The 12,570-nt window shown below is 39.7% G+C and overlaps 1 protein-coding gene across 3 annotated transcripts in view; it reads left to right on the top strand.

Annotated features, from left to right (window-relative positions):
- LOC122921143 (capping protein, Arp2/3 and myosin-I linker protein 3-like) overlaps positions 1-12,570 on the top strand; it is a 782,130-nt gene that overhangs the window by 155,546 nt on the left and 614,014 nt on the right. For all 3 annotated transcript variants that reach the window (XM_044271159.1, XM_044271158.1, XM_044271160.1), the window contains one exon: positions 3,973-4,094. In XM_044271159.1, the coding sequence (XP_044127094.1) occupies positions 3,973-4,094 (122 nt within the window). The remainder of the gene's footprint in view (positions 1-3,972; positions 4,095-12,570) is intronic.

Genomic DNA, 12,570 nt, shown 5'->3' with positions numbered 1-12,570 from the left:
ATCGCCGTACTCAGGAGAAGTTGGGGAATGTGTTTTGGGGGGTCATTTTACATATACCCATGCTGGATGAGAGAAATATCTTGGCAAAAGACAACTTTTCCCATTTTTTTATACAAAGTTGGCATTTGACCAAGATATTTTTCTCGCCCAGCATGGGTATATGTAAAATGACACCCCAAAACACATTCCCCAACTTCTCCTGAGTACGGCGATACCAGATGTGTCACACTTTTTTGCTGCCAAGGTGGGCAAAGGGGCGCATATTCCAAAGTGCACCTTTTGGATTTCACCGGTCATTTTTTACACATTTTGATTGCAAGGTACTTCTGGGGTCATTTGTGGGGTAGTTATACTGTTTGGGCATTGTAGAACCTCAGGAAACATGGCAGGTGCTCAGAAAGTCAGAGCTGTTTCAAAAAGCGGAAATTCACATTTTTGTACCATAGTTTGTAAATGCTATAACTTTTACCCAAACCATTTTTTTTTTTTGCCCAAACATTTTTTTTTTATCAAAGACATGTAGAACAATAAATTTGGTGAAAAATTTATATATGGATGTCGTTTTTTTTTGCAAAATTTTACAGCTGAAAGTGAAAAATGTCATTTTTTTGCAAAAAAATCGTTACATTTTGATTAATAACAAAAAAAGTAAAAATGCCAGCAGCAATGAAATACCACCAAATGAAAGCTCCATTAGTGAGAAGAAAAGGAGGTAAAATTAATTTGGGTGGTAAGTTGCATGACCGAGCGATAAACGGTGAAAGTAGTGTAGTGCCGAAGTGTAAAAAGTGCTCTGGTCATGAAGGGGGTTTCACCTAGCGGGGCTGAAGTGGTTAAAAAAAAACCACTCCAAATCTGTCAGATTGCGAGGGCATCTCCTGTGCACAGACCTCTTCAGATCACCCCACAGATTTTCAATCGGATTCAGGTCTGGGCTCTGGCTGGGCGATTCCAAAACTTTAATCTTCTTCTGGTAAAGTCATTCCTTTGTTGATTTGGATGTATGTTTTGGGTCGTTGTCGTGCTGAAAGATGAAGTTCCTCTTCATGCTCAGCTTTCTAGCAGAAGCCTGAAGGTTTTGTGCCAATATTGACATATTACAACTGTACATAATTCCCTCTAGCTTAACTAAGACCCCTTCCAGCTGAAGAAAAACAGCCCCAAAGCATGATGCTGCCACCACCATGCTTGACTGTGGGTATGGTGTTCTTTTGGTGATGTGTTGTTTTTGCGCCAAACATATCTTTTGGAATTATGGGCAAAAAATCCAACCTTGGTTTCATCAGATCATAACACCTTTTCCCACATGCTTTTGGAAGACTTCAGATGTGTTTTTGCAAAATGTAGCCTGGCTTGGATGTTTTTATTCGTACGAAAAGACCTTCGTCTTGCCACTCTACCCCATAGCCCAGACATATGAAGAATACGGGAGATCATTGTCACATGTACCATACAGCCAGTACTTGCCAGATATTCCTAAAGCTCCATTAATGTTGCTGTAGCCCTCTTGGTAGCCTCCCAGATCAGTTTTCTTCTCGTCTTTTCATCAATTTTGGAGAGACATCCAGTTCTTGGTAATGTCACTGTTGTGCCATATTTTCTCCACTTGATGATGACTGTCTTCACTGTGTTCCATGGTATATCTAATGACTTGGAAATTCTTTTGTACCCTTCTCCTGACTGATACCTTTTAACAATGAGATCCCTCTGATGCTTTGGAAGCTCTCTGTGGACCATGGCTTTTGCTGTTGGATGCGACTAAGAAAATTTCAGGAAAGACCAACTAAAGCAGATGAAATTTATTTGGGGTTAATCATAGGCACTTTAAATGATGGCAGGTGTATGCTGACTCCTATTTAACATGATTTTAAATGTGATTGCTTAATTCTGAGCACAGCTACAGTTATAAGAGGGTGTGCACACGCATGCAACCACATTATTATTTTTTTGGTTTTGTTTTCTTCCCTCCACCTAAAAGATTTCAGTTCATTTTTCAATTGAGTTGTACAGTTTATAGGTCACATTAAAGGTGAAAAAAGTTCTGAAATTATTTATCTTTGTCTAATTTTTTTACATCACAGAAACCTGACATTTTAACAGGGGTGTGTAGACTTTTTATATCCACTGTATATAATATAACAATATGTGGAGAAGATTACATTTTTGTAATTTTTTACATTAAAATGCTGTGTTCTTTTTTTTTTTTTTTACCACGAACAAGATGTGGTTTAACTGTAAACTGAGCTTTAATTTGAGGGTATTTACATCCAAATCAGGTGAACGGTGAAGGAATTACAACAGTTTGCATATGTGCCTCCCACTTGTTGAGGGACCAAAAGTAATGGGACATAATAATCATAAATCAAACTTTCCCTTTTTAATACTTGGTTGCAAATCCTTTGCAGTCAATTACAGCCTGAAGTCTGGAACGCATAGACCTCACCAGAAGCTGGGTGTCATCCCTGGTGATGCTCTGCCGGGCCTCTACTGCAACTGTCTTCAGTTCCTGCTTGTTCTTGGGGCATTTTCCCTTCAGTTTTGTCTTCAGCAAGTGAAATGCGTGCTCAATCGGATTCAGGTCAGGTTGGCCATTGCATAACATTCCACTTCTTTCCCTTAAAAAACTGGTTGCTTTTGCAGCATGCTTTGGGTCATTGTCCATCTGCACTGTGAAGCGCCGTCCAATGAGTTCTGAAGAAATTGGCTTAATATGAGCAGATAATATTGCCTGAAACACTTCAGAATTCATCCTGCTGCTTTTGTCAGCAGTCACATCATCAATAAATACAAGAGAACCAGTTCCATTTACAGCCATGACACTACCACCACCATGCTTCACTGATGAGGTGGTATGCTTAGGATCATGAGCAGTTCCTTTCCTTCTCCATACTCTTCTCTTCCCATCACTCTGGTACAAGTTGATCTTGGTCTCATCTGTCCATAGGATGTTGTTCCAGAACTGTGAAGTTTTTTTTAGATGTCGTTTGGCAAACTCTAATCTGGCTCTCCTGTTTTTGAGGCTCACCAATGGTGAACCCTCTGTATTCACTCTGGTGAAGTCTTCTCTTGATTGTTGACTTTGACACACATACACCTACCTCCTGAAGAGTGTTATGGATCTGGCCAACTGTTGTGAAGGTTGTTTTCTTCACCAGGGATAGAATTCTTCGGTCATCCACCACAGTTGTTTTCCATGGTCCACCGGGTCTTTTGGTGTTGCTGAGCTCACCGGTGTGTTCCTTCTTTTTAAGAATGTTCCAAACGGTTGTTTTGGCCACGCCTAATGTTTTTGCTATCTCTCTAATGTATTTTTTTTTTTTTTTTTCCAGCCTAATGATGGCTTGCTTCACTGATAGTGACAGCTCTTTGGATCTTATCTTGAGAGGTGACAGCAACAGATTCCAAATGCAAATAGCACACTTGAAATAAACTCTGGACCTTTTATCTGCTCATTGTAATTGGGATAATGAGGGAATCACAAACACCTGGCCATGTAAGAGCTGAAAAGCCAATTGTCCCATTACTTTTGGTCCCTTAACATGTGGGAGGCACATATGCAAACTGTTGTAATTCCTACACCGTTCACCTGATTTGGATGTAAATACCCTAAAATTAAAGCAGACAGTCTGAGGTTAAAGCACATCTTGTTCGTTTCATTTCAAATCGATTGTGGTGGTGTATAGAGCCAAAAATGTTAGAATTGTGTCGATGACCCACTATTTATGGACCTGACTGTATGTATATATATATATAACCTAGGGCTTCAGTTACCCTTGGGCCTTAATATATGATATCTGAAACGTGTCATGCAAGGTGCACAACTGCAACATTTAACCCCTCCCCACTGCACTGATTGTCACTACCACATCATTTGATGGGTATCTGGATGAAGCCCTCTTTTAGAGTTGTTCTTTAAGCAAAGAATGTCTAATCTTATTTTTTTTTTTAAGTATTTAACATTTGTTTTAACAGGCTGTATTAGAAACTGATACTTCTCTTTATCCTTGTCAATTTATTTCTGTGGAGGACCTTGAACAAGTTTTGATTTTTGTGATGACTGCCATAAAAAAAATATTTCCAGATTCATCTCCTGGGTGAGTACCATATTAAAAATATGCGTTGCAAAAAATCTGTGCAGCTTTGAATGCATTGTAGTCTCGTATAAATTAATCACCTGCTGCTATGTTCCATTTCTGGATGGAAACTGACTCAGCTTAGCCAAGTAGTGGGCCTAACTTTTTTTTATGTGCAATTTCAGTCAGGGCAAAAGAGGCATGCTCATGCGGCAGCCCATTGTATTACAGCCAGATGCAGATCGTGAGGAGGTGGGATGAATCTCCTGGGACACAAAGAATAGTTTTCTCTATCCCCTTAATGACTAGTCTTAAACTCTTTAAAGAGGACCTGTTGACAGGATCAACCATATTATATCAGCCATGCTACCTGGTAGGGTTCATCCTGCTGTTTAAATGAAACCTATCTTGTGAAAATTGGTAGCAGGGTTCGGGCTTAGGCATTTAGCCCTAAGATTTTTGTTTTTGGGTCTACCAAAATAATTTTTGTGGCATGTGTTTTCTTGTCACATAAGGCAGCTTATTGAACATTTTCTAAAGATTTTTTTTTTTCTTTAGCTTTATTTAGAGTAAACTGGACAAAAATGAAAACAGCAATTATTTTTTTTTTTTTTTTTTACTCTGGAGCCTTGTATTCTTTAAATTTGCAAATTGACACCGAATAAAATTCTTAAAATGGGATCTCTAATTTGCACTGGTCATTTTGACATCTGATATGTATAGTCTTGCATTGTCAGAAAATTACATTTATTTCTCAATCGTTTCTACCCAAATCAAAAATGCTCCAATTGGCCTTAAAATTCATGTATGATGCTCTGAGGTCTTCTATGACTCATCTTCTCTCTGGTTGAGACCAAAATATACACTGCTGTTGACGCACTAAATTATCTTTGCAGTATTATAAACTGTAGAAAAATTGCAACAGGACAAAAAAAGTGTGGCTTCTGCACATAGAAAGTGCTTTCTGTTTTAAAACTCATGTCATTTTCTCTGTACAACATGTTACAAGTACCCCTATCTTGTCCCTAATGATAAAACCTAACTTTCAATCTAGTAATCTTCTGAATGGAATACTATATATCTTCTTCAAAATCCCTATACTATGTCTGCAAGACCCAAAAATGGCTGGCTTGCTTGTGTTATTACTGTGTCTGTCTCAGACATGGTAGACATGTCCTATCACATCAGTGGCTAAGCTCAGAATGGAGTTTGTGCTTCAGAGCTAGCATAGAGCCTGATTGACCAGCCAATACCCTTCCTGCTGACTAGCTGTCAGACTGACAAAGGTTTGTGTGCAATCCCACTGGCCAGGGCTTCGCTGGGTTCATATGATCATCTGTATTCATCATCTGTATTGATCACCCTGTTTCACTCATCAGAGTACTGAATTTTAAATGTAAAATCGTGGTCATCCTTTTGTACGATTCAAATATTCATTTGGAAATTTGTGCTTAATCTTTTTACTTTCTGCTTATTTTAAATGATTTGCTCATCTCTACTCTGCTATAAACATTCTTATAAAATAGAGGGATTAGAAAGTTTCAGGTAAGTGGTAGAATGGGTTAAAAATGTATAAAATAAGCAGTATTCAACAGACTGATCTGGTGCCGTTCCTACAGTTAGTGGGTTTCCTCTTCCTAGTTCCAGCTCGACACACAAGAAAGGGCAAGAGTTACTGATTCACTCAGTTACTGGCTGAATTGGTGAACTGCCTCAGCCAGTTTTTGGTAAGTGTTCTGTCCACGTTATGTGTGAAGGAACATAGCTTGACAGACAGCTAAACCTTTTCCCGGGAATGAATTGACAATAGAATAATGTCCAGCTTTATCTTTATTGCAAGGATGTAAATGTGTTTGCATGGTAAAACAGCGATGCTACCGTGAGCTTAGATGTAGAGGATGACTCAAGAGACTTCCAAGACATTTGCTATTCCCATGCAGTGATGACTATGAATGAAGAAAATGGCTGCTATGTGCAGGGATGATGATGTCACTAAGATATGGAAGATGAAGTAGACCAAACTTGCAATGTGAATAGCTGCAATTGTATGTAAAACGGCCACTAGATGGAGCTGTTACACAATGAACAGAGAATGATACAGAAAACATATTAACTATGTATGAAAGTTATGTATAAATGAACAATAAACTTGTTAAAGGCATGACACTCCCTGCCTGGTATCTATAGTATACCATATTAAGAGAGCAACAAAATCAGTTCAGTAACGGGTCTGAAGAAGAGTTTATGCTCATGTTGCCTGCAGACTTTAACTTCCACCTTTCTGACCTTGCCATCTTCACGTGGGAACACCTTGGTTATTAGTCCCAAAAGCCAGTAATTTTTTTTTCGACTAAGGGTCTTTGACAAGGACAACATTACCAACCTCCATGTTGGGTTTGCTGGTTTGCCATTTATTCTGGACATGTAGTGTGGAAAGGTATTGTTTCCTCCATTTATTTCAGAAGGCATCTGCAAGGGTTTGCACTCGTCTTCATTGATATTTGTACAAGTCATTAGTACTAAACTCACCAGGAGAAGCTGATGCTGTACCGACCTTTTGGGTGAGAAGAGTGAAAGGGGTGAGCAAGAAAGGATCCTCTGGGTTGTTGGATATTGAGGTCAAAGGTCTGGCGTTTATGATCGCCACTACTTCGGCCATGAAGGTTGAGAGGGTCTCATGAGTGAGCTTTGAAGTTCCCAGCTCTAAAAAGACAGGATCAAGGATCCGGCGAACTAAGCCAATCATCGCCTCCCATGTGGGAAGAGTGTGGGGGATTGAATGACCATTTGCAGTCTTGGTCAGCAAGATATCTCCCTACATGGTCATTGTCAATGTTTGAGGGGATATATAGCTCTTTGCAGGCTCCAACGAAGTTGGTACCCCTATCAGAGCGGATAAGTTTAACTGGGCCTCTAATGGAAATGAAACGTCTGAGAGCATTTATAAAGCTGGATGTATCCAAAGACTAACTTCTATTTTCACATACCTGATACTCATGCACGGAAATAGGACTGCCCAGCATTTACTTTTTTGCATAGCCTCCTCTAGTGTGTTGTATGGTGACAGACCAGGTTCCAAACATGTCAAGACCAACATTATTAAAGGGGGGTCCTGTACTGAGACGGTCAGCAGGGAGGTTAGCCATCTTTTGTGACTGAAACATACTCCGTAGTTTTTGGCAAGTGACATATTTGAAAATGACACTACTCAAGACTTTTGGCTCCCATTATACAGAATCCAAACGTACGTAAAGCGCCTTCAGTAAACAAACGTACCTGATGTTAAGTCTTCTCTAGTGTTGCACAAGTAAGGATGCAATATGATTGCTTGGGAGTATTATATAAGTACATTCATTACTCTTGAGTTTTGCATTTGAAATGCGTCGTCCAACTCTCAACAGTCCATTAGCATCTATAAAGGGGTCAAGTCTCCTGAGGGAACTGTCTTTAGGAACACCCTTTTGATTTCGGATGAGTCAAAGTTCTTGAGCATAAACTTAGTGTTGGATACAACGTATGATAACATCTCTTGCCTGTGTGAGCTTGTCTACTGTATGAGCCTTGTGACAGTACTGCCAACCTTTGCAGTGCTCTGATCCTGTAGGTGTGGCTCTGAAAGATTTGGCTATGTGGATCAAGCCAGCTATAGCTCTGTTTAGTGATCTCCACGTAGAAAACTTGTTGAATCGTATGGATCCAAGCTCTCTGTTAAAAACTTTTGTGTAGAGTACAGAAACATGAGGACAAATCTCTGCATCAACGTTTGGCTCCAGTAATTAAAATTTGTATTTCTGAAGAGTGCCAAACACAGGTTTGTAGAGGAATGGTGGTCCTGTGAGCCATGTGGTATCTTTGAGTTGGGCTGCAGGAATGGCTCTTGTAGCATGGTCTGCAGGGTTGAGGTCATTTGGTACATAGTGCCACTAGGTAGGCTGTGTAGACCTCCTGATTCTTTGAACATAGACATAAAATCTCCTAGTCTCATTATAAATGTAGCCCAACACTACTTTTCTGTCCGTGTAAAATACTGTATTATCAAGATTTCCATCTATTTCAGACACAACAAGATCTGCTAGCTATACTGCTAGAACAGCAGCGCAAAGTTCCAATCTTGGTATGATAAGCTCAGGACTTGGTGACAGCTTTGCTTTGCCCATTGTAAAGTCAATTTGGACATGGCCTTTAATATTTATAGTTTTAAGGTAAACGACTGCAGCGATTGCTTTTACTGAGGCATCACAAAACATGCACAGCTGCTTGGACTGAACCTCAGCAGGAGAGAAGTGGGCATATAGCCTATGTATATGCAGGTTAGATAATGCCTTTAGAGAATCTCTCCATGTTGCCCATAGTGCGTATTTCTCTGAGGGAAGTGGCGAATCCCAATCACATATATCTGTGGTTAGCTCCCTGAGCAGAGTCTAACCTTGCATGATCACAGGCGCTGCAATTCCAAGTGGATCGTATAGACTGTTGATGGTGGACAGGACTCCACATCGTATGAAGGGTTTATGTTCTTGGTCAACCTGAAAAGTAAAGGTGTCAGACTTGAGGTCCCAGCTGAGCCCTAGGCTGCGCTGCATGGACAATGGGTCTGTTGCCAAGTCTAGATCCTTCGAATCACTAGCATTATCTTGAGTAGGAAAGGCCTCAATAACAACTTTGCTGTTTGAAGCTATCTTATGCAGCCTGAGGTTTGAACAGGAAAGCATACTTAAGTCCTTTTGAGTAGACCGATTGCGGCCTCTGGTGAGGGAAGAGACTTTAAGCCATCATCTACATAGAAGTCTCTTTCAACAAACTTCTTAACGTCCTCCCCATAGACTTTTTTTCACCTTCTTGTGCAAAAAGTCTGAGTCCATAAATAGCGACTGCAGGAGATCGTCTGTTGCCTAAAACATGCACCTTCATGCGATATTCTATGATGTCTTGGGTAGAGTCGTTGTCCTTGAACCAAAAGAATCTTAAGAAGTTCCCGTGCCCTTCTTTAACTTGGAAACAATAGAACATTTGTTGTATGTCGGCAATTACAGCAATGGGTTCTTCGCGGGATCTGATGAGGACACCGAGAAGTGTGTTGTTGAGGTCTGGTCCAGTCAAAAGAACATCATTGAGAGAGACTCCCTCATATTGTGAACTGGAGTCAAATACTACTTGGATTTGTCCTGGCTTCTTAGGCTGGTAAACGCCAAAGATTTTTAAGTACCAGCATTCTTCCTTTTCTTTTAGGGGTGGAGCTACTTCTGCATGACTGTTCTCCAATATCTTGTCCATGAATAAGAAAAAATGTTCCATCATTTCTGGTCTTTTCTGAAAGTTCAAGAATCCTTGCTCCATTATGTTTAAGAAGGCCTCATCTTCAATAGAGGGAGCTAACTTGTGGTCTTCCTTTGTCTTCTGGAACACCTTGCACCCCAAGCGGTCTTGGTCTTCACCACAAGGATGGTTCTCGATTTCTGAAAAGTCAGGATACAGTACACTTGCCAGCTTCTCCCTTACAAGGAATCTGTTAGGACAAGGCTGAAAGAGGGATGGATGTCCGTTGGCCAAAGGTGTTTGTGTAAAGAGAATTCACTGTGGTAGGCTTGTGAGCATTTCCTAAGCAGACATCATCTATAATGACCCACCCTAGGTCAAGCTTCTGGGCATATGGAGAATCATGACGACCGTTTATTTGTTTCCTCACCTTGTGGACTCTTATGATATCTCTTCCAAGCAGAAATATTATTTGCGCCTCTGGGTCGAGTGCAGGTATGAGATGTGCTATGGATTTTAGCTCTTCTGCCTTTTTCTTCACTTACACCTGTTCAAGTTGTAAGTGAATATGGAGAGCTGTGTCCTTTAATATTGAAGATATCAAAGAAAGTCGAGTTAGCAAGAGATCTATTACTCTGTTCATCAAGGATGGCATACAACCTTACTGCTTTCTCTTTATGACCAATAATAACAAGACAGATCTTGGAGCAAGATTTGTTACTAAGACCTTTTCCGCAGACTTCGGTGCACTGGGTGTCACTTCAGGAGGTACTTTGTGTCACTCTCCTCCCCACCGTGCTCTACAGCCTGTTCTGAGGGTATGAAAGTGTGAAAGTCTGAGGGTGTGAAAGTCCATGCAGCTGACCCATGGAGTAAGGCTGTATTGTGCCCTTCACTTCTGCGTTTAGAGCATCTGATGTTTACGGTACATTCTTTTACAAGAGGAGAGGTTGATTCACAACACCTGTAACAAATGTGGTTCTCCTTGAGGAAAGTTTTGCGGTCCCTGAGAATTTTTTTAATCTATTATCTATAATCCTCTGCATTTCAGCAATGAGTGCGGTTTCTTATGTAGAGAATAAGAGAGAAAAATCAAAGGAGAGTTTTTTTAATCTCACCAGGGGGCGCCACTCATAGCTTAATTGCATATAGATTATCGTCATAAATATTAAAAGGTAAGAAAATATATATATATATATTTTTTAAATATATATTTTACCAGAGTCACTCAGTTATGGTGAAATAGAATGTAATCATGCAGTGAAAATTCCACAGGCTTGTAGCCATACAAAATTCATCCATAAAATGGAATTGTAATTGTACTCACTTCACCCAGGAGGAGAGATGGGGGATAAACTCAAGACACCCCCAAACCCTTCCTCCTGCGCCTGGTTCGCTTCTAGGGTATCAGGAAATAACGGCAGTCCTACGACTGGAACTTCTTGTCAAATCCTTTATTCGGACAATCAGGGTAGGGTGAGGAAAAAAGGCCCAACGCGTTTCGGGGATACATAAATCCCCTTCATCAGGAGCATAAACACTTTTAAAGATAGTGGCTTATTTAAAATCAAATCTGGTGCCAAAAACGGTGTTTGAAACGTCACTTCCGGTCCGCGTGTATCCATGCGTTCCAGCATGGAACGCAAAAACGGAAGTGAGGTGTACAAAATACAAAGCATCTTATTATCTATAATTAATGCTCATTCGCCTATATGAGGCTACTCTACAAGTTATGTTATGCATGTATCGATCTTAAATATGGTGTAGATTCTGGCTTCTGATACGATACCCAGGTCCCGTCTCTTCTGCATATGTGAACGAACAACCGGAAGTGAAATCACTTCCGGTGGTCCAGGTACTCAAATGTAAGTCTACACAAAATTGTCTTTTCTGGGAAGGAGAGACATGTATCGGTCACAATGGTAAAGAGAGCAGGGAAGAGGTAGAGGTTTTTCAGTTAGTATTTGTTTTATATATTCACCAGTCTACGTCGACGGCCATGGAATGACGTCACCCCCCGATCTCCGCCCACTTCCGCTCGGTGGAACGCAAGTGGCGGGGCAGAGGGTTTCCGTCACCACGCAGGGATTCTGTGCACATGGGCAAAGGGGAAAAAAGGCATCTGAACACATTATGTCTAGGGTAATGGGTAAACAGGGGACAATACATAAGTAATTCTATTAAAACATCAAAGGGCTAACCCATATTCTCAGCCGATGTTGAGCATGAGGCCCTAAGTCTATTCATGTGAAAAGGTTTCCCAGATATATTACAATATATTAATAATAAAATGATATATATCAGCACATATAAAAAAAATGTATATATACATGAAAAATACATATGAAAAATAAACAGTAAAAAAATAATAATAAATAAACTAAAAATTAGAAAATAATAATAAAAATAGATCAGAAATAGATGAAAAATAATAAATATTTTTTTTTATTTATTTTATATTTATTTATTTTTCATCTATTTCTGATCTATTTTTATTATTATGTTTTAGTTTATTTATTTTTTTACTGTTTATTTATTTTTCATATGTATTTTTCATGTGTATATATACATATTTTTGTATGTGTGCTGATATATATTACTTTATTATTAATATATTGTAATATATCTGGGAAACCAGTATGCTAGACCTTGTAAATCCCATTCAGCTTTGGCAACTTGGAGCTCTGTCAGCAGGTCACTCAGTTCTCTCAGTTTCTGAAACCCTTTGTTCTGGATCTTGGAGAAATCCTCAATTCTTTTGAAGAGTGCGTTCTCTATAACTTCTGGTGAGCCGTAACAGTCCTCAAGTCTCTCCCATATCATGTTTAACCCAGTGCTTGGGTAGTTAATATTAATGGCTCTAATCCATTTTGCATGCTCTGCTGATTCATTTCATAGCCACTTGACAAGATCAATTTCCTCACTTGCAGACAGATCTAGGTCTCTGATTGTATTTCTGAATGATGATCGCCATGACCTATAGCTTTCGGGTCTGTCATCAAACTTGGAGAGCCCCTTGGTTATTAACTCACATTGTTCAAGGAATTTTAGAAACTCTGACATACCTGGATCTTTGTTTGTTGGATTGTTGCTGTAATAGTGACCATATACTTGTTCTTTCTTAAAGGATTTGACTATACTGAGATTATTTGTAGGCCTGAATGCAGGTTGCGTTGGGGGGGTTGATGTCCTATGAAACTGTCTCATTCAAATTGGGGTTTTTGGTTAATTTTAGTCACTA

Source organism: Bufo gargarizans, chromosome 10 (assembly GCF_014858855.1).
Source record: "Bufo gargarizans isolate SCDJY-AF-19 chromosome 10, ASM1485885v1, whole genome shotgun sequence".
Taxonomy (NCBI): domain Eukaryota; kingdom Metazoa; phylum Chordata; class Amphibia; order Anura; family Bufonidae; genus Bufo; species Bufo gargarizans.
The sequence above is the reverse complement of the archived record's forward strand: the minus strand, read 5'-3'. Positions and strand labels throughout refer to the sequence as shown.